The following is an 18,867-nucleotide window of genomic DNA, read 5'->3' on the forward strand; positions in this document are numbered from 1 at the left end:
TTTAGCCGATTGGCTGTAGTGCTAGCTAAATATGCGCATGCGTATTGTGCTGATAGCAGAGAGCTATCTTGACACGACAAGTTATAAATCTGCGTCTGTGCAGAAGTTTCAGTGTGGATAGGTAGCTGTTTGGGGACTGGTTCGCAGACAAGTCGAAGTGGGACAGTTTGCAGTTAGTCAGGGTAAACTTTTATCTTTTTAAGAGCTCTAACTGCGTAGGTTTTATTTTTGTGGCCCGGTAAGCTAGCTGTGTTTGAAGATGAGGTTGAGTGGAGTGCTCGTGTGTTTGTTCCTGCTTTGTGTTGAGAGATGCTGGAGTGACACACCAGCAAACTGCACCTACGAAGACCTGGTGGGAACATGGGTGTTCCAGGTGTCCAAAGGAGGGCACGACAAGACGGTGAACTGTTCCGCTGAAGGTAAAAAACAAACAAAAAAAGCACACCATATCTAAAAAAAACCAAACAAACGATCACACAATATGGGGGTCACATGAGGAGGAAATAAAATGGCTAGCTTTTTGGAAATCATGTGACAGTCTTATGATAAGACATGTGTTAAGTTCAAGGAAGTTGTACTTTGGTTAAATTGTATTTTTAAAACTTGCAGTATTGCACAAGTAAAACATGCTTTAAAGAAAGTAGTAAAAATGTTCCAACAAAAATTTGCCTTAACTTTGTTGTAAAGAGTTGATGAAGTCAATCTAAAGGTCGACTTTGTTCAGGGGATTTTTGCTGCCTTTCATTGTGTGCCGTTCCTCTACAGCTGTAGGTGAGAGCACTGTGACTGTGACTCTGCAGAAACTGTCTGTGGCCACAGATGAGCTGGGGCACACCGGCTTCTTCACCATCATCTACAATCAAGGCTTTGAAGTGGTCATTAATGGGTACAAATGGTTCGCCTTCTTCAAGGTAAAAGATGGCTGCGACTAATTTGTGGATTTGAGTGATGTCTTAAATGTCATGCCATGTTAGAGCTGCACATGCAATCTCCCAGCTTGCTGAGTTTTCCAACCATTATTGAAGTCGTGCTGTTCTTTTCTGAAGCCAGAGTGATAAAAGACTTGATATGTCAAAGTTTGACTCATCATTTAAAGCAATTAGAACTTGAGCTGTAAATGAATTTCAATCTTCGGTTAACCTTTTTCTAAATATCTAAGAGTTCACTCTGTCTCAATTTCCTCTTTCTTTATCTCATTTAATCTTTGAATTTCGTGTTATTTAAAAGCAGCAGCAGGTTCAGACTTCAGAATCGTGTGTGTGTCTGTGTGTGTGTCTGTGTGTGTGTCTGTGTGTGTGTCTGTGTGTGTCTGTGTGTGTGTCTGTGTGTGTGTCTGTGTGTGTGTCTGTGTGTGCCTTATCGGTCGCATGACAGTGAGCTCAGAGACGTGTCATAGCCACAAGTGTGGTCCACTTCGCTAATGACCATTATCTGGTTCTTGATTTTTATTCAGTGAAATTAAACAATCTACTGGTAATTTAATTTAACACTCTTGTACTGTATTTTCAAACTTTAACATCAACGGTTACCTGAATACTTAGTTAAACTAGTATAACTCATATTTAATTATCTGATTTTAATTCAGTTGCTTTTAAAAAGGTTCTTTTATATTGGAATAAAATGATTTGACTGAATTGTTCACACGATGTCCAGCTTTAATCTGCGTGTCTCTTCAAATTTTCAGTACAGTCAAGAAGGTCCTAAGGTGACCAGCTACTGTGACCAGACCCTACCAGGGTGGGTCCATGATGTCCTGGGGCGTAACTGGGCATGCTTTGTTGGAAAGAGGGTAAATCCAGTACCACCCCGAACAGAATACAAACCAGTCTTCGGCAGCAGGTACATAACTATACAAACCTTTTTTGTTGTTGTTGTTTTTTCTGTCACAAGATCTTTAAGATGATTGGGTATAAAAAGAAGTTGTCTGAGAGGCTGAAAGAAAAATTGGTGTGCAAATGGTTCAAAGTTTTAAGAGTGAAATTGCTAATAAATTGGATATGTCATCATCTTTGGTGAGTAACAACAAACCATTCTCAGAGTTGTAAGTAACCTTTGTATGGCAGAGACATGATTTAAAAACCAGTACAGCTATTTTGACCCGGCATTGAAAATGGACTCCACTCTGCGTTGTAAAATCACTCCCTAAAGCTGCTGTTAGTAAAAAGAGTTTGTCACTGAAAACTCTGTCAACCAAAGAAGTCCAAACCTAAACAAGATATAAACATGCAACTTCCTTCCTGAAAACCCTGCACAACTGTGCAGACACCAATAATTTTGAAAAATTTTTACCCTGAAGGGTGAAAATTAACCGACCTACATTTAATATTTATCACCCATTGGAAATTCAATTCAGTTTAGTGCAAATAAGCAGGTATTATTTAAAACTACAATTTTACTATTGTAATATTTTCAAATATAACATAGTGGAAAAATCATTAGGAAATTATTGCCTTTTTTTCCCTCACAGCCAGGATCCTTATGATCATGTCTTTTTACTTAGTAGTAGTTATCTGAGGGTAACAGGTTCTTCTATTGTGAAGTGAGTGATTTGAAACTTAATCGATCGTTTCCCACACTTATCACTGCCTTGCTCTAGTATGTGGAAGTGCTGGGGTTTTTTGTTTTTTTGTTTTTTCTTTTTTTGAGAGTTGTGTAACCCACCAACACAACAAGTCTTTATTTTGCAACTTACAGTTAAGCAACTTGGCTGAAGTGGCATAAAAAGACCACACTGATTGACTGCATCATTGAAAAAAACAAATTGATTCAGGTTATGAATTAGTAAAGATGCATATTTTGTTGAAATGTTATTGAGCAACAACATCCCATACAGTATTAAAATAAATAAAAAAAAAACATCAGATCAACATTGTAAACTTCTATTTATAAAATGTGGTTGAATTCCACAGAACATGGACACAAACATGCACAACGTTGCATAAACTAGTTTCCCTTCCTTTTTGTCAATTGCCTCCTTATTTAACAATTTAGTGTTGAGGCGGTCAGAAAAAGGGGAACAGTGACTGTAACAGCTGTCTGGTCTCCCCCTTCACTATACTGCTTCTGCTTCAGTAAAATTAGATATTTTTCAGCATTAATTACCAGATGCGAGCATTTAAAATAAATAAATAAAATCTGTACATTTTAACCAACTTCCTATCATATTGTGATTTTACTCAGATCTGTTTTAGTCAGTTTCTCTCTCTGTTTGGGGCTGAGGAATACCCTTGAAATCTTTTATATTTGTACCTAATTAATTGTAATGTACTTTTGTTATTTCTCCAGACTGCCACAGAAGCTCTACAAACACAGCATGGACTTTATTGATGTGATCAACTCTGTTCAGAAATCCTGGAAGGCTGCTCCCTACCCAGAGCACGAAATGTACACTTTACAGGAGCTGCAATACAGAGCAGGCGGGCCTGCCTCTCGTATCCCTGTGTGAGTATTTACTTGCACTTCCCGTTGTGTACTCCGGGGTCCGGACATAGAAGGAGACAAAAGATGTACATATAGGTAATATGTTTGCGATATTAGGAGCTAGTCTGTTGATTTGTTTGGGAGGTGTTTTCAAAGGGGGGGGGGGAAGGTTAGTACACATTTGTGTTTTGTGTCTAGTTAAGCCATGACTGCTTGTCTTTTGTCCCGTCTTCCTCCCATCACTCCCAACCAGTCGTGGCAGAGCAAAAATTCCCTTCCTGTAAAAGGGAGTTTTTGCTCCCCACTATCACCAAGTGCTCGGTCAAAGGGTGTTGTTTGATTGTTGGAGTCTTCTCTCTGGTATTTCGGGGGTTTTAACATGTAAAATATAAAGCTCCTTGAAGTCACTCCTGTTTTGATTTGGTGCTATAGAAGAACACTCAACTGGATTTACGTGTGGACAGTCCCCGCACCCTTATCTTGAAAGGTCGGCACTACTAAACTAAGGCTGTTCAGTGTGTCATTGTGGCAGTCCTCCATAGCATTCAGCAACCCATCCTGGGAGTTTCCACCCCTGCAGTCGTTTGGACTCCAACACACCAGCTGAATTTATTGTCATGATTTAATAAGTCAGTAAAGACTTTTCTCCTGCAGGCAAACTTTACAAGAACCGTCATAAATAGTATATAATTCTCTACCACAGAGGGAGGATGTCCTGCCACAATGACGAATTGAATTCATCAGTAGTATATTTCCTCGCACTTTTTTTTTTTTGTCCTTTTTTTTTTTTTTTTTTGGTCTAGTAGCAAGTTAAGAGTTATTTTAGCAGTTTAGTTCTAATCTTTCCTCTTTATTTTGGACTGTCTCCTCCTCTAAGTGGATTTCAGCAAATTGTGGTACAAATATCACTTGGACTAACAGATCCATCTTACTTAATGTGGATTTACACACATTACATTTCCATAGTTATGGTTTTGTATAGGACTGCTTTTCAGTGCAAATGTGTTAAGTAAAATTACCCCTTTTACATTTTAGGCGCGCTCGCCCTGCACCTGTGAAAGCTGACGTAGCTAAGATGGCATCAGCTCTACCTGAGCAATGGGACTGGAGAAATGTTGACAGGGTTAACTTTGTTAGCCCTGTGAGAAACCAAGGTATGCAATATAATAAATTTAATACAAAGTTCACTCAATACGATATAGAAAAGTTAAAGGGTCAGATTCAGACAAAGCCATACCTTTCCTTTTGAGCAGCTGTCACTAAGTCAGGCACTGAACAACTGCTCACCAGCTACCCTGCTTCCCTCTTTGCAAGCCAGGGTGTCCTTTCTGCTTTCCTCCCGTGTTTCTGCACAGCCTAGTGTGTGAGTGGAGAGATTATGCATGCTTAGTACTTTAAGTGTCTGAGAGGGCCTCTGTAGGATGGGGTTTAAGGAGCTGGAGAGGGTTGAAGTGTTTCAGTCAAAGCGCACTCAGCCACTGTGCAGCGTTGCAGAGCTTTTTCTGCTTCAGTGTTATAAGTCAGGTGGATTCTTAAGGTTCCATTTCAGTTCACAAAAATTGGCAGGCTTGAAAGTAAATTGGTGTGGGTGGTCTGGCAGAGGGTGCAATGCAAGGAAAGTGCCCATACACTCAATCAGAGCCCCCATTACTTTGAAATGCAGTGTTTTAGTGTATTGTCGTCACCCCGATGGGCGGGCAGGTGACGTGGACACCCAAGTTTGTGAATGTGAGAACTCAAGAACTAAAAGACATAGGACTTTCAAATTTATAACATGGGTGTATCTACTAAATATCTCAGATGAGTTTGAATCTCAGTGACCTCGACCTCAAGGTGAAGGTCAGAGGTCAAGTTTTCTGAAAATCTTGCGAATGCGATAACTTTAGTACAAGGTGACAATGGATTCATACAAAAATGTATACAATGGGTGCATCTAGCTGGAGGCTGAGTGCTACCTCCGGCCGCTGACGGTATTTTTAAAATTTATTATACAAAGTCAGTATTTTATAAGGTGCCTGATTTATCACTGGGAATTTACCAGAAGTAGACATTAGTTGGTTGAAAAATTGCATATAAATGTTAGCAGTCTTCCATCTGTGGGTATAGTTAATGGTGTTGTAGAGGAACATGGTAAATGGCCTGCATTTGTATACTACATTCAGTCATTCACCCATTCTCACACACATTCACACACTGGTGATAGCAAGCTACATTTTAGCCACTGACAGAGGCGAGGCTGCTGGACACTGGTGCCACCAGGCCCTCTGACCACCACCAGTAGGCAAACATGGGGTTAGTATCTTGCCCAATCGAACAACTGACCTTTTGGTTAGTGGTCGACCTGCTCTGCCACCCGAGCTGCAGCCACCCCACATGATTAGTGTTCCTAATGTTAGAGCGTTTATGACTCTTTATTAATGTTGCACCTGGATCTCCCTTGCGTGTCAGCTCTGGAGGATTGCAGGTGCATGTTATTTTAGCAAAGTACAGATTTATTAGGTCCTGTGAAAAAGCTTTAATTTTTCTCTCTTGGTCATACAAATGTTTGTCATCACAAACTAGACCAGCAGACGTTTTTCCACTACCGTAGGAACAAAGCGTTTGTATAAGAATTAAAATTAGGCCCGTTGTAGCTTTACAAGTTGGCATAGTTTGCTTGGAAACCAAACGAGAAAACAACAACTATCACAAGTTTTGCAATGTTGGGATTTATTGAAGTGCTGCTGTGTTTCATAGTAGTGTTTTCTTAATGGAAATTTTGGATTTTCTGTTTCAGCATCATGCGGAAGCTGCTACTCCTTTGCCACAATGGGAATGCTGGAAGCTCGTATTCGAATCCTCACCAACAACAGCGACGCGCCCACCCTCAGCCCTCAACAAGTGGTCTCTTGCTCCGAGTACTCTCAAGGTAAACTAACAGTAAATCTGTGCGTTTGTTATTTGACTCCCAGTTCAATTAATATTAAAACAGTTATTGGCTATTGCACATTTATGCTACAAGTAGAAAATTAACAAAACAGTGAAGAATATTTAGTCAATGTAAATATCAAATATCTCAATACACTGTAACGATGAAAAATGTTTGTATTGAATTTTTGTTTGTTTGTTTGCTTTGAGGGGGGGGTTGCCTTCAACCCTAATCTGAACTAATATTGCTGAAGTATTTTAATAGCGTGTACAAAGTGGGATCAAGATGTTCTGTAAAGTATATGAAATCACAAAAGGATTTCTAGGGTGCAGACTATGAGCAAGCATGTTAAAAGAGGTCTACAGGTCCAGAAAAAAGACTTGACTGGTCAAATGTAAACTGGGTACAGGTTTTGCAAATGCTGTAACTCCTTTTTGAAGAATCTTTTTGCATTTAGTATCATCGGTGGCTTTATAAAGTCATATTAATGCATTTTCAGTAATGCCCCCCCATCTTGGATCACATTAAGTTTTGCCCTTGAAAGGTTTTTGACAGGTTTAATATGTTCAGCAAACCTTGTTTTTCTCCTCCTATTTTTAAGGCTGTGATGGCGGGTTCCCATACCTGATTGGGAAGTACACACAGGATTTTGGCATTGTGGACGAGTCATGCTTTCCGTATGTTGGAAAGAACACTCCGTGTGGTGTTCCTCAGAACTGTAGGCGCATATACGCAGCAGAATACAACTATGTTGGTGGCTTCTACGGCGGCTGCAGTGAGGCGGCCATGATGTTGGAGCTGGTCAAGAATGGACCTATGGCAGTAGCTTTCGAGGTACAACAGCTTCTCCCTGATCTAAGGCTTGATCTGTTAATGCAAATTCAACCCTCAGCATAAACTAAGAGATAAAAAGAATTCTACAGACCAGTGTTTTTGAAATGGGGGGGGGGGGGAGAAGATCAAAATCAAATGATCATACTTGCTGTTCACAGATCTTTAATTTTCTTGAGTTTATTACTTTGTTTGGCGTTGGACGAGGCTGTCCTTGAAGGGTGGCTCACCTCACCTATAAAACACTGACTGAAAACCCGATTCAGCAACGTCTCTTAAGGGTTTATAATGTTACAGATTTTCATGAATTTTCTAAATTGCATTGTTTCAAATCACCATAATCAATATAAACGGTCTTCTAAATCTTTCTAAGCACAGGTTTAAATTATTTTCTTAATCCCAAACATATAAGTAAGCCAGCAGACAGAGAGATGAGCAGAGCAGCAACCCCTTGAACTCTATATCCTTTATATCGGAGTGTATTTGCTTTCCAGTTAAAAATAAAATGATCCCATTCTGTTCACAGGTCTATCCTGACTTCATGAACTATAAGGAGGGCATCTACCACCACACTGGCCTTGCAGACCCATTCAATCCCTTTGAGCTGACCAACCATGCCGTGTTGCTGGTGGGGTACGGCCGCTGCCACAAGACTGGGCAGAATTACTGGATTGTCAAGAACAGCTGGGGCACCGGCTGGGGCGAGGAAGGCTACTTCCGAATTCGCCGCGGAAATGACGAGTGTGCCATCGAGAGCATCGCTGTCGCAGCCAACCCTATACCTAAACTGTAGAAGCTGAAACGTCAGAATTGACATAATCAATGATGATTGACATAACCAATGGTTATGAGTCACAGATTTTAAAGCACAAATGTTCCATGGTTTTTATCAACATATGCATTGGAGATTGACAATTTAAAGCTAAATGTATAACTTTTCACAAAAGAATTGAGTCACAGGGTGGCACTAATGAGCAGAGCAAGATTAATTAAATGAAAAATTATGGATTTGCGCTGTAATGGCAACCTCCAAATGGATATGCAATTTGTTTAAAAGGGAAATCAATCTGAAATCTTAACATTGTTCATTTATACTTTTCATAAACTGCCAGCTCTCAGATCAGGAAGTACGGTGCATACAGTAGGTTATCCCTATTATTTCATACGTTGCTGGGATTTTTAGTTTTTGCTCCCAAATGTAAAAATTTAGAATTTGGGTATGAGGGATTTTATGTTTGTATGAATTACACATGTTTACAGCTCTGAAAATGGATTTTTAATTTAAGGGAAACAGTAATGCTGCTCTTTTGATGCCACTCCCCAACACCACCACTTTTTTATGTTTGCTGATTTAAGCAGTGACTGATTAGCTGCCTTTTGAATATTCAAGCTCTAACTGCCAATAAGTACTTGAAATCAAGTACCTACCACTGTGGATTAGGACATACTGCTTATCTCAGTATGTTCTAAAGTTTTACTTGTCACATTTAAAGGGAAATCCAGATGTGTGTTTTGTTCTTTGACTCAGGAATGCACTGAACAGAGTAGAAACCTCTTTTGTCCTTGCTACATCGAAACCAAAACTGCCACGTTTTCCTGTTGGATGATTTGTAAGAGTTTCCCAGTGAGCTGCTATTGCTGCATCAGTTAATAAAGGGATGCAAATTGATTGTAGTGCCTCTTACTCCTCCTCTATACCCTTTCTATTTCAATTTGGAAGTTTTGAAATTATTTTTTTCTGTGTGTGACAAAATGTAATGCAATTTTCTATAAATGAAATAAAATAATTGGAAAAAGCATAATATAAAATTTAAATACTTCCACTGGTCACTTTATTAGGTACATCTGGCTAGTACCAGGTTCTTCCCTTCGGCACTGCCTTAAGTCTTCATGGCAAAGACTCAATAAGATGCTGACAGATGCTTGGTCTATATTAACATGATCACGCAGTGACTATAGATTTGTCGGCTGCACATCCTTGTTTTGTTCCACCACGTCCCAAAGGTGCTCTGTTGGGTGTAGATCTGGTGACTGTGGAGGCCATCTGTGCAGAGTGAACTCAGGTGCATTTTATCCTCCTGGATGCAGCCATCATAGGATTGATGTGCTGAGGTCATAAAGGAATGGCATGGTCAGCAACAGTACACTGATAGACTGGTGTTAAAATGATGCGCAGCTGGTAGGGAACAGAGTTATGTCCTTACCATCTTAATGTCGCAGCAGAAGAGATGAGTCATCAGACCAGGTAACATTTTCTAGCTTTCTGTTGTCCAGCTTGTCAGTCTGTGATAATTACAGCCTCAGTTCTTCCTGTTTTTAGGTGACAGGAGTGGCAGTCAGTATGAACATATGCTGCAGTGGCACATCTGCTTCAAGGCGAACTTGAACTTCAGCAGGTCATCTTGACCACTTTTACAAACCTAAATGTGATGAGTTGCTTGCATGCAATTGGCTGATTTGTGTTAACCTCCTAGGACCTGGCGTCCACATATGTGAACATCACATTTTGGGTTATTTAGACCAAAATACTCAATTTTGCTCTACAAGGGCCTGATATCCACTCACGAGGACATTATATTGCTAAGGTTCTATCAAAACTTTAAACGAATATCCTCATATGTGTCTCTCATTTTTATTAGAAACAAAAATACGGTAAAAATAAATAATTAAAAAAAAAATCTGGTAAAACTTTGTTTTTACATTCATCGGGCCCCAATATGCCCAAATATCAAAGAGAAATTAAAAATAAATGCCGTGGAAGAGTTTGGGTCTTAGGAGGTTAAGGATGAACACGTGTACCTAATAAAGTGGCCGGGGAGTGTGTATAGGCCATTCCGTTCTTGCGCTCTGCTTCGACGAGCTGCGAAACCAAACAATGTTACCAGTGCTGACGTTTCGGTAATGATAATTCAGTTTACATAATGCAGACCTGTGGCAGGCACTGTTATGCCCCATCTTTTTTTCATTTCCATAAAGCAGGTTACATTTTGCTGACTGCTTTTATCTAAAATAAAGTAGTCTGCAAATACAAAACAAGCAGTAGTAGTCAGCTAGTATAAGAGCAGTGCTGCCTCTCCAGCTTGGAGCTGCCCATCGTGAGTCACAAGGTCCAGACGTCTCTGCTTCGCTTCCCTCTGTGGGCCAGGGCGTACCTTGCCGCCCCTTCTCATTCCCAGCTCTCCCCAGCTCTCTCTGCGCTGTCCTGTGCGTCTCCCGCTATCATCCCCAGGTCTTCCCAATACGGTGGATTCATGCTCGACTCTCGCCCTCCTCGGTCGCCATGCAGAACAACCACCATAAGGAGCATCTCTATAAGATTCTTGTGATAGGCGACCTCGGGGTTGGGAAGACCAGTATCATCAAGCGATATGTCCACCACAACTTTAGCCCCAACTACCGAGCCACCATCGGCGTGGATTTCGCACTCAAAGTGCTCAACTGGGACCAGGAGACCGTGCGCCTTCAGCTGTGGGACATCGCAGGTAAACCAACTTTCACCCACCGCTCACATTAAATAGGAGGAGGTGAAACAGTTCGATAACACCGCGGGGATTGTAAGAAACGAGGATTTGTGCGATTTGTTTCCTTTTTGCCTAAAAGTGTTTTAAGTATGTTACATTTAGAAGTTATGCAAAGCAGATTATTATCAATTTATAACTTCTTTGGAAATGTGTGATTTTCTTATGCAGAAAACATGCTGGAGAGGGTTAATTAGTCTTTTAAGTGAAATTACCATAACATTTGAAATCTCTTTAATGAAAGTGACAAGCTATAATCTAAAGAAATTTCAGTTTACAATTATTTAGCCCGTTATGTCTTCATTAAATGACACACAATCACACAATGATTGTCGTTGTAAAAACCACCTCGGTAAGTGCTGTGCTAAAGCTTTCCAAATAATTAATGAAATACTTATGAGAGGTTGGCTGCTCCAGTAGAAACGACATGTTTTGTAATTTCAGGAAAATGTGTGAGATGTCTGACTATGGACTTTAAAATTATTGTTTATTTTACATTAAACAAATCATAGGTTAATAAGGAAACAAAAGCACACCAGTCCAAGATAGTTTTTTTCTTTTTACAGTTCACCCTTGTTTTTAACACACACACACACACACACACACACACACACACACACACACACACATTCTTGTTCGTCATTTGTACCAGCTGACTCCAAATTCCTGCCTTCCAATCGCTTGGCTATGCACTCATACAATCACATGTTAAAAAGGTTAAAGTCATATATAAGATGAGCTTTTGCGCCATGTGACCTTGATGAAGGAGCATCACGATGCTCTCATGATAAATCAGTGTCGTCATAGTAACGGCGTGCCACTCTAAGATTGTTTCGAGGCTTATGCAAAACCTTCTGCACCAGCTGGTCTGTTGAGCCAGAAAATTAATAATCTTATCTAATTTGGAACGAAACATTGAGCTCATGTTCCAGCTGATGACATAATAAAAGCATGTTTATTATATCACCTTTATAATTTGATGTCATGCGGTCCCCAGTACGGAGTTTTTTTGCTCTAAATGCAGCTGTCTTACACACACACACGCACGCACGCACGCACACACACACACACACACACAGTGTAACTAAACAAAGTGTTTTCACATTTTTTCCCCGAGTAGATCCCAAGTATCACACGCCTTCACTATACTTTGTAAATGTAGTAGTATATAAATTGAATAGTGTAAATTGTCGGTAGGTGTTAGGATGCCATGTCATCAGGGACGAGGAATGGAAGTTTTTTATTTGCTTTAAAACCAAAAGTTATTAAAATAGAAATTCAAATATGTTTATGTGTCGGTTTTCAGTTTTTAAATTGCTTCTGGCGATGACAGATATCAGAAATAATACCGGCTTTTGACTGGGGTGCTGTTGGTTAAGATGACAGAAAGACTACAACAGCCTCATGTCACATGAGTGTCTGCTGAGGTTTAGAAGAATCCTCAGACCTGGTGCTCTCTCCCCTCCTGTGCGCTCTCTCTCCAGTAAGCGCAAGCAGTCATGTGTCTCAAACTCATGTGAGGGAGATTTGAGGCCCAAGCTCCTGTACACAGAAAGCTTTTTATTATGAGCCAAAGATGAGGGTCTCCCTCAGAGAAAACTGCCACAGGTCTTGCACTGTACTCATTGTGCTTCTTACACTCACCTAAAGGTTATTAAAGCCTTCAAGATGGAAGATTATCTCAAGTAAATACGCTACGTACAACCTTTTCTTGAAATATTTATGACTGCGTCTCACTTTTATGAATCTAAGAAAAAACTCACCCAGCTCTGTTATGGGATTTGGTAATGAGCTACAGTTTTCTCATGCAACAGATGTAATAAATCACTCGCTGTTCTGTGCATTTACCAAGATAAACAACTTCGACCTTTTTATCTTTGTCTCCCATTTTTCTATGCCATGCTGCCAGTGTAGCAGAGCTAACTTCACAAGCCTAGATCATGTACACATAAGAGGAAAAACCTTTAGGGTTTTGTTTCTTTGTCTTTGACTTCAGATAATTTTCAGTCTTTTGAACTTTCGTGGATTATGTTGAACTGCAGACTTACACTATTGCTGCCTTTCTATGAGCCTAAAAGGCCCCTAAGTAGTACCTATTTTGAGGAGTGAGGTTAAATATTAGCAAAGATACAATATTTGCAAACAGCTACACAGAGACATAAGTAGAAACACCCAAAGATACCTGATCTGATCTGTTGTAAAGAGATACTTAAGTTTTCTAGTGGGGCTTTTTCAAACATCCTCTATAATGTACTTGCCCAGAAAGCAGTGTGTTTGAGAAGGCCAGGGGCATAATTTTCTGCTCGACATACTCCAATGGCCGACCTGTTTCAACAAGCATCTGCCCCTAGATAAGTCCTTGAGCAAACCTTTCTGCCTCCCACCTGTTCTGCATCTGACCTTGTGGTCTGATCCATCTGTTCAAAAAAAAAAAACAAAAACCCAAAACACTGCTGTGGGACTCAAAACCCTTTTTCTTGGCATCTTCTCTTGGATGCCACGATGAGTAGACCAGTTTGATTTATGGTTATTCCACAGTGTGGAAGTGTCTTGATTTTATTCTGCGGCTGCGCAGCTGAATCTGATGGTTCTTCAGCAGAAATTATGGATGGGAAAATGTGTGTGGATACAAGATTCCAACAGGGCTTATCAAATTAATTTTTAATTAATTAATTTTTTTTACAGGCAGTTTCACAAGCAGACACGCACAGACTCCAGAGCCATGTTTCTTTCTCCCATTCTGCCTCTTTTCCATCTGTCCCTGCTTGTCTTGTAATGGACTGGAAAAAAAATTTGTGTGTCTGAAGTATCGGATGCAGGTGAAATATGTAAAGAACGCATCCATAAATACACCCAAAATGAGAAAATGGTAACATTGTTTATGTTTGCTGATAAGGTGACAGCTTTGATAGACCATTGTTATACTGATCTGTCGAAAATTTCACGATGTGCTTTAATAAAGTATGAAAAATTTAAAATGCATCACAGTGACAACAAGCAATAATCTTATGTGTGTGTGTGTGTGTCACTTTGTGTGCACGTCTTTCAGGTCAGGAGAGGTTTGGCAACATGACCCGTGTGTATTACCGTGAAGCCATGGGTGCATTCATCGTGTTTGATGTCACACGGCCTGCCTCCTTTGAGGCTGTCACAAAGTGGAAAGAGGATTTGGATTCCAAACTGACACTTGCCGACGGGAAGCATGTAGCCACTGTTCTTCTGGCCAATAAATGTGACCAGGGTCGGGATGTACTGACCAATAACGGAATAAAGATGGAGCAGTTCTGCCAGGAGAACGGCTTTGTGGGATGGTTTGAGACTTCTGCTAAGGTGAGAAAGATGACAAACAGACACACACACGAATACACGTACACACACAGTGTTTTAACTACAAGGAAACAAAGAGCAGCCTTCAACAGAGCTCTGAGGTTCAATCCCCGTGTGTCAGCAAGTCTCCTCAGATGTCCTTGGGAAGCAGCTGACTCCTTGACTCTATCAGACCTAGCACCTGATTACCCTGTGGAGATGCCACCACAGAGGCACATTCAGGATGTGAAGAGATCCTTTAAAAGTGCTGAGTTTAACAGTCCCAGTCTGTTCAGTATTTGCATATCAATCACAGAGCCCTGCTGCTTTTGCACAAGAGTCTCACAGTCGACGTTCCTTCTGTGTTATTCCAGGTCAGCTGCACTTGCATCAGGTGCTCTGTTATCCAGACAGGATGTCCAGGAGTGTTGAGGGAATATACTGGCACACTTTTTTCCACTGACTGCACAAACCATAAAAAAGTGCTTATTCTTAAGCTTACAGAGACTGTGATGCAATTTATAAAAATTATATTTTTAACCAAAACGTAACTTTCAGCTAAAATACCTAAACTGCTTACAAAATATACTTTGTTACGTTTGCTATATTCAGTCAGTCTGAAGCCTTTGTAACAAAACTTAGACTGGACTGACAGCATAGCAATAATATTTAAAGATGAACAGAAGAAATGGGATAATATATTTAAATACTGAGCACAAATAAGAAATAAAAGACAGTAAAAGTTTGATTCAAGGCTCACTCATGACGACAGAAAATAAAAATGCGGTGGGTGTATTCTGATTGTGAAATGAGCAACACACAGTGACACAGTAACACACTCAGACCTGAGTATGGCTGCTAGGAATCTCACAGCTAGGTGGTAAGAGGAGAACATAGACTGAGGTGTGAGAAAGCTTAGCCATATACGGCACTGAAAGTTCAACAAAAACAATCAGCCACTTAACCATATACAAAATCTGTTCTCACTTTTGTTTCTTTATACAAATATTTGTACAAATCTGTGAGGTCCACAGCTGCCACAGGCCCGAAATAGATTATACTCAGTATTCTCAGCAAAGCATTATTGTCCTCTATAGTTTTAGTTGTTGTATAAATGCCATTTATACCATTAGAAAACAAAATACAATCTCTAAAATATTGTAATTGTATAAAAAGAAAAGAAAAAAAAGACCACCAAACAAGTTAATGAAGCTTTATAAAAACAATGACGATAACGATAACGTCTACAACAATAATTGTTTCAGGGGAAGAATGATTAAAAAAAACACACAGAGATAAACTGAGTATTAACTTTGCTCAAAGCCTGACATTGCAAAACAGTCGCACCTAATAAATCATCTGTCATCTTTTTTTTCACTAACCATAAATATAAATAATAATCCATCACAAATGTTAAGTAGTTCAGAGCTTAATGCCTCGAATGTTAATTGGAAACACTATATTTTACTCAGCTGATAACTGACTTTTTTGGAGCTCAGTAAACTCCAAAATTTGCAACAACAGTTTTTATTGTGAAAAACTCTGCGGAAGGAAAGAAGTGAAGCTGGCACATGATATATAATACATTTTACTTGAGCGGCACACTGCTAGATCATCAGGATATTAAAATATTAAGCACACGACTGCTGCTGCTGTAGACTTTACATGTAAGAAAATTGCATCTTTCTCATCTTTTTTCACGCTCAGCAGAACTTTTGAGTTGTATTCCTGTGGGTGGAGAAGCTTTGTAGATGATGACTTTCCTTAGAGGATCATTTAGCTGGAATGTTAAACTAGGCATCCCAATTCCTATATGAAGAAACTTTTTGGTATCATTTGTTTTATTCATCAAACTAAGGTAAAATTCCTCCTAACTAAACTTTGATAACCGGATCATGAAAAAAAGGGAAAAATGCAGCTTATTTAAATTTATATTGAAAAAGTAGCAGGGCAGGGTGAGAGACACTTCTGGAAGTTATTTCTGTTTTTATTAGAGACCTCATTTGACTACGATGACATTTCCTTTCTGAGCTACTGCAGTATCCATCAATCACACACTGTGTCATCACTGAGTTCATCTAGGTTTTTTAATTCTTTCTAAGATTAGGATAGAAAGACTCTAATGTTGAGAATTTATATAAATTAGAATTCAGGCCTGCATAATGCAGGTCTTTCTTGCATATGTAAGTGTTCCATACTGTGCAAATTGATCATTCCAGTTTTTACCTATTCCAGTATTTTTGCAATCATCTCCGATTGTTTGGGCTTTCTCTGTTTTCTCTGTATTATTGTAAAGTATTTACTTTGCAATACAAAGTGCCTTGAGGTGACTGTTGTTGGTATATGGTGCTGTATAAATATATTACATTGAAAAAAAAAAATATTTTTAGTGTAATCACAGGTCTCATTAGGTTTTGCTGTGGATGCTTTCGTCGTCATTTTTTTGTGTGTAAAAGAGAGATGCATTGTCATTTGTCAGTGTGTCAGACCAGAGGCAACCACTCAGAGTAAATGCAAAAATCTCTTTCCAGCTTGTGTTCACATCATTCCTGCTGACTGTTTTGTTGTGTTTCTTCCACCTCTTCAGTTTAGTGACAGACCATTTGATTCACTCAATTAACTCCACAGGTTTTACTTCCTGCAGGCGCTTTTTTCTATCTTGTTTAGTGCCTTATAACATTGATTGATCTTCTACCTTTTCATATTCTTTGTCTTTCTTTCCCCCCTCTCCTCTATCACCCCCCCCCCCCCCTTTTTTTTCTCCACTCTCTGCTTTCAGGAAAACATAAACATCGATGAAGCAGCCAACTGCTTGGTGAAGCACATCATTGCCAGTGAGAAAGACATGCTCCAGTCAGAAGTCCCAGACACCATCACGCCTCAATTAGAAAAGGACAAAGGTGGGACATGCTCCTCGTGCTTCAGATCCCAGTAGGACCTGGTAGTTGGATTCTCATTACACACAGTGTTCAGTTTGTGTGTGAGAAAGAGAACAAGGAAGAGCTCCTTTTGGCTCCTTTCGAGGTAGACGGTGTGGGTGCCAACTCCTTTCCAATCTTTAAGCTTGGGTGGGTTGGGTGTGGGGTTTGAGTGGACAGAGAGGCAGCTGGCTCAGGAAATGGATGGATTTGAGCAGAGGCAGAAAGAGAGATGGGTGCAGCTGTGTGCTCTTGTCAAAGACAAGGTCACCCTCTGGGTGACTTCAGGCCTCGACACTGCCACTTCGGCTACCATGGAGACGGAGTTAATGAACACATGCACAGAAAGGTTGCGGCAAATCACAGAATATCTGTGCTGGAGGTGTGTGGAAGTAATCACTATATGGAAGCCATGGTCGCTGCTCCTCTTTCTCTCTTCTTACTGTCGTCTCTGTTCTTTTCCTCTGCTCTCATTTTTCTCCTCTGCTTGTTTGTAATTCCTAACCCGTACCTGACGGCACTTTTGGTTTGTCACATTTTTCATGCTTCTTTCACAAGCAAGCAGAGAAAGCAAGTTAAGAATTTTTTCTCACCGACTCTCTCCCAAGCAATTCCTTCTCAATGCTAATAAGACCACAGCCACATTACATGGCTCCTTCAAATATGGCTTCATTTATTTTTAACTTTTCATGTCCATCCACTATTTCCAGTGAAGCACTGTAAAGCAGATTATTGCAATTAAAGTGCCTTTTTTAAAGCATTTTATTTAATATCTGCAGTAGAGATATTCACTATATATTATTTACAAGCCCTCTTAATGGTGCACATTTCTCTTTCTGTTCAGCCCTAATTAAGAATTGAACTCATTTCAATTTCAGCACTTTTAAAAATAATGCTGAATGTGTGTTAATGCCCATTGTATCCCTTATTTCTATCCAGTGGTTTTCTATTAAATTTCTATCCCACTGTGATTTCTTTTATTTGTAATGTTTGTAATTATGGGATGAATGCAAACATGTATACAACTATGTACATATTATATACAGCAAACTGAGGCAGATTATACAGTAGAACCAAAGATGTATCCAGTTTTCAAAATGTTCATGTGAATAAACCGTGGCTTTACTGACGACTAGCTGTTTGTCTTCTTATTATAACATTAAAAAGTCTGTATACAACAACAAACATGGTTTAACATTCATTCTATGCACTATGATCAAGGTATAAATGACTGGATCCTAACAATTCAATAAATTAAGGATCGTGAGGGAGATGTCAGTTAAGAAGTCTGCTCATATGCTTCGCCGTGCAGTCCTGGGAGGAGGTATAACCAGACAATACAGGTTTCTGGGTTAGGTGGCAGTAACCTCTTGTTGGCAAAACAAGAAGCCTGGGCTGTGTCTAAGCAGCACATCTGACAAACCATCACTGTCAGCCTGCAGCAGTGTTTCGCTGACTATTCACACAGCCAGTGTCCTCTGGTCTGATGTGAAAAAGGGTAAATATTTGCTGTGCCACAAGAAGAATCACTCATCAGCACTGGTGATACTTGTCTTTACTGACAACAGTGGACATTGAGACTCCCCCCATCCTGCTCCACAAGGCTCTATCCTTCCTCTAATGGAATACAAAAAAAGGCATGTAGAAGAGAATTTGGTGAACGAAGTGCAAATAAAGTCACTCGGCCCAGATCAGGAGGCCTTTAAAGGCCAAGCTTAATGTAGTTTTTCTTTGTGTTTATTCTTTAAAATGGCAGATACTACAATGATTGACATGAAACCAGTTATTCAGAGTATCTGGAATCAGAGCATGCTGTAATAGATCACCGTGCACTGATTCCACCGGAGCCTATCCCAGCTGAAGTCCTATCAGGTCGCCATCTGAAATTAAATATAACAGCATGACAAACCTGGTGTCAAGCAACTCCAGGATTTAACTGATGATACAAATTTGTGATTGCATTTAC

The 18,867-nt window shown here is 39.8% G+C and overlaps 2 protein-coding genes across 2 annotated transcripts; both read left to right on the plus strand.

The window, feature by feature from the left end:
• The first annotated feature begins 98 nt into the window (after window positions 1–98).
• ctsc (cathepsin C) lies at window positions 99–8,828 on the plus strand. Its single transcript, XM_086261359.1, has 8 exons — window positions 99–419; window positions 766–911; window positions 1,685–1,839; window positions 3,286–3,441; window positions 4,456–4,574; window positions 6,197–6,328; window positions 6,930–7,162; window positions 7,686–8,828. The coding sequence occupies exons 1-8, from the start codon at window positions 260–262 to the stop codon at window positions 7,950–7,952; spliced, it is 1,368 nt and encodes a 455-aa protein (XP_086117485.1). The 5' UTR covers window positions 99–259; the 3' UTR covers window positions 7,953–8,828.
• A 1,408-nt stretch (window positions 8,829–10,236) lies between these two features.
• rab38a (RAB38a, member RAS oncogene family) lies at window positions 10,237–17,061 on the plus strand. The gene is made up of 3 exons (XM_086262810.1): window positions 10,237–10,641; window positions 13,727–14,007; window positions 16,763–17,061. Exons 1-3 carry the CDS (start codon window positions 10,440–10,442, stop codon window positions 16,916–16,918), a joined length of 639 nt encoding a protein of 212 aa, XP_086118936.1. The 5' UTR covers window positions 10,237–10,439; the 3' UTR covers window positions 16,919–17,061.
• The last annotated feature ends 1,806 nt before the right edge of the window (window positions 17,062–18,867 follow it).

This window comes from Aulonocara sp. 'chitande type north' Nkhata Bay, linkage group LG14, assembly GCF_057382095.1.
Source record: "Aulonocara sp. 'chitande type north' Nkhata Bay isolate Kocher_YH1m ecotype deep benthic linkage group LG14, A_spYH_male_GT1.1, whole genome shotgun sequence".
Taxonomy (NCBI): Eukaryota; Metazoa; Chordata; class Actinopteri; order Cichliformes; family Cichlidae; genus Aulonocara; species Aulonocara sp. 'chitande type north' Nkhata Bay.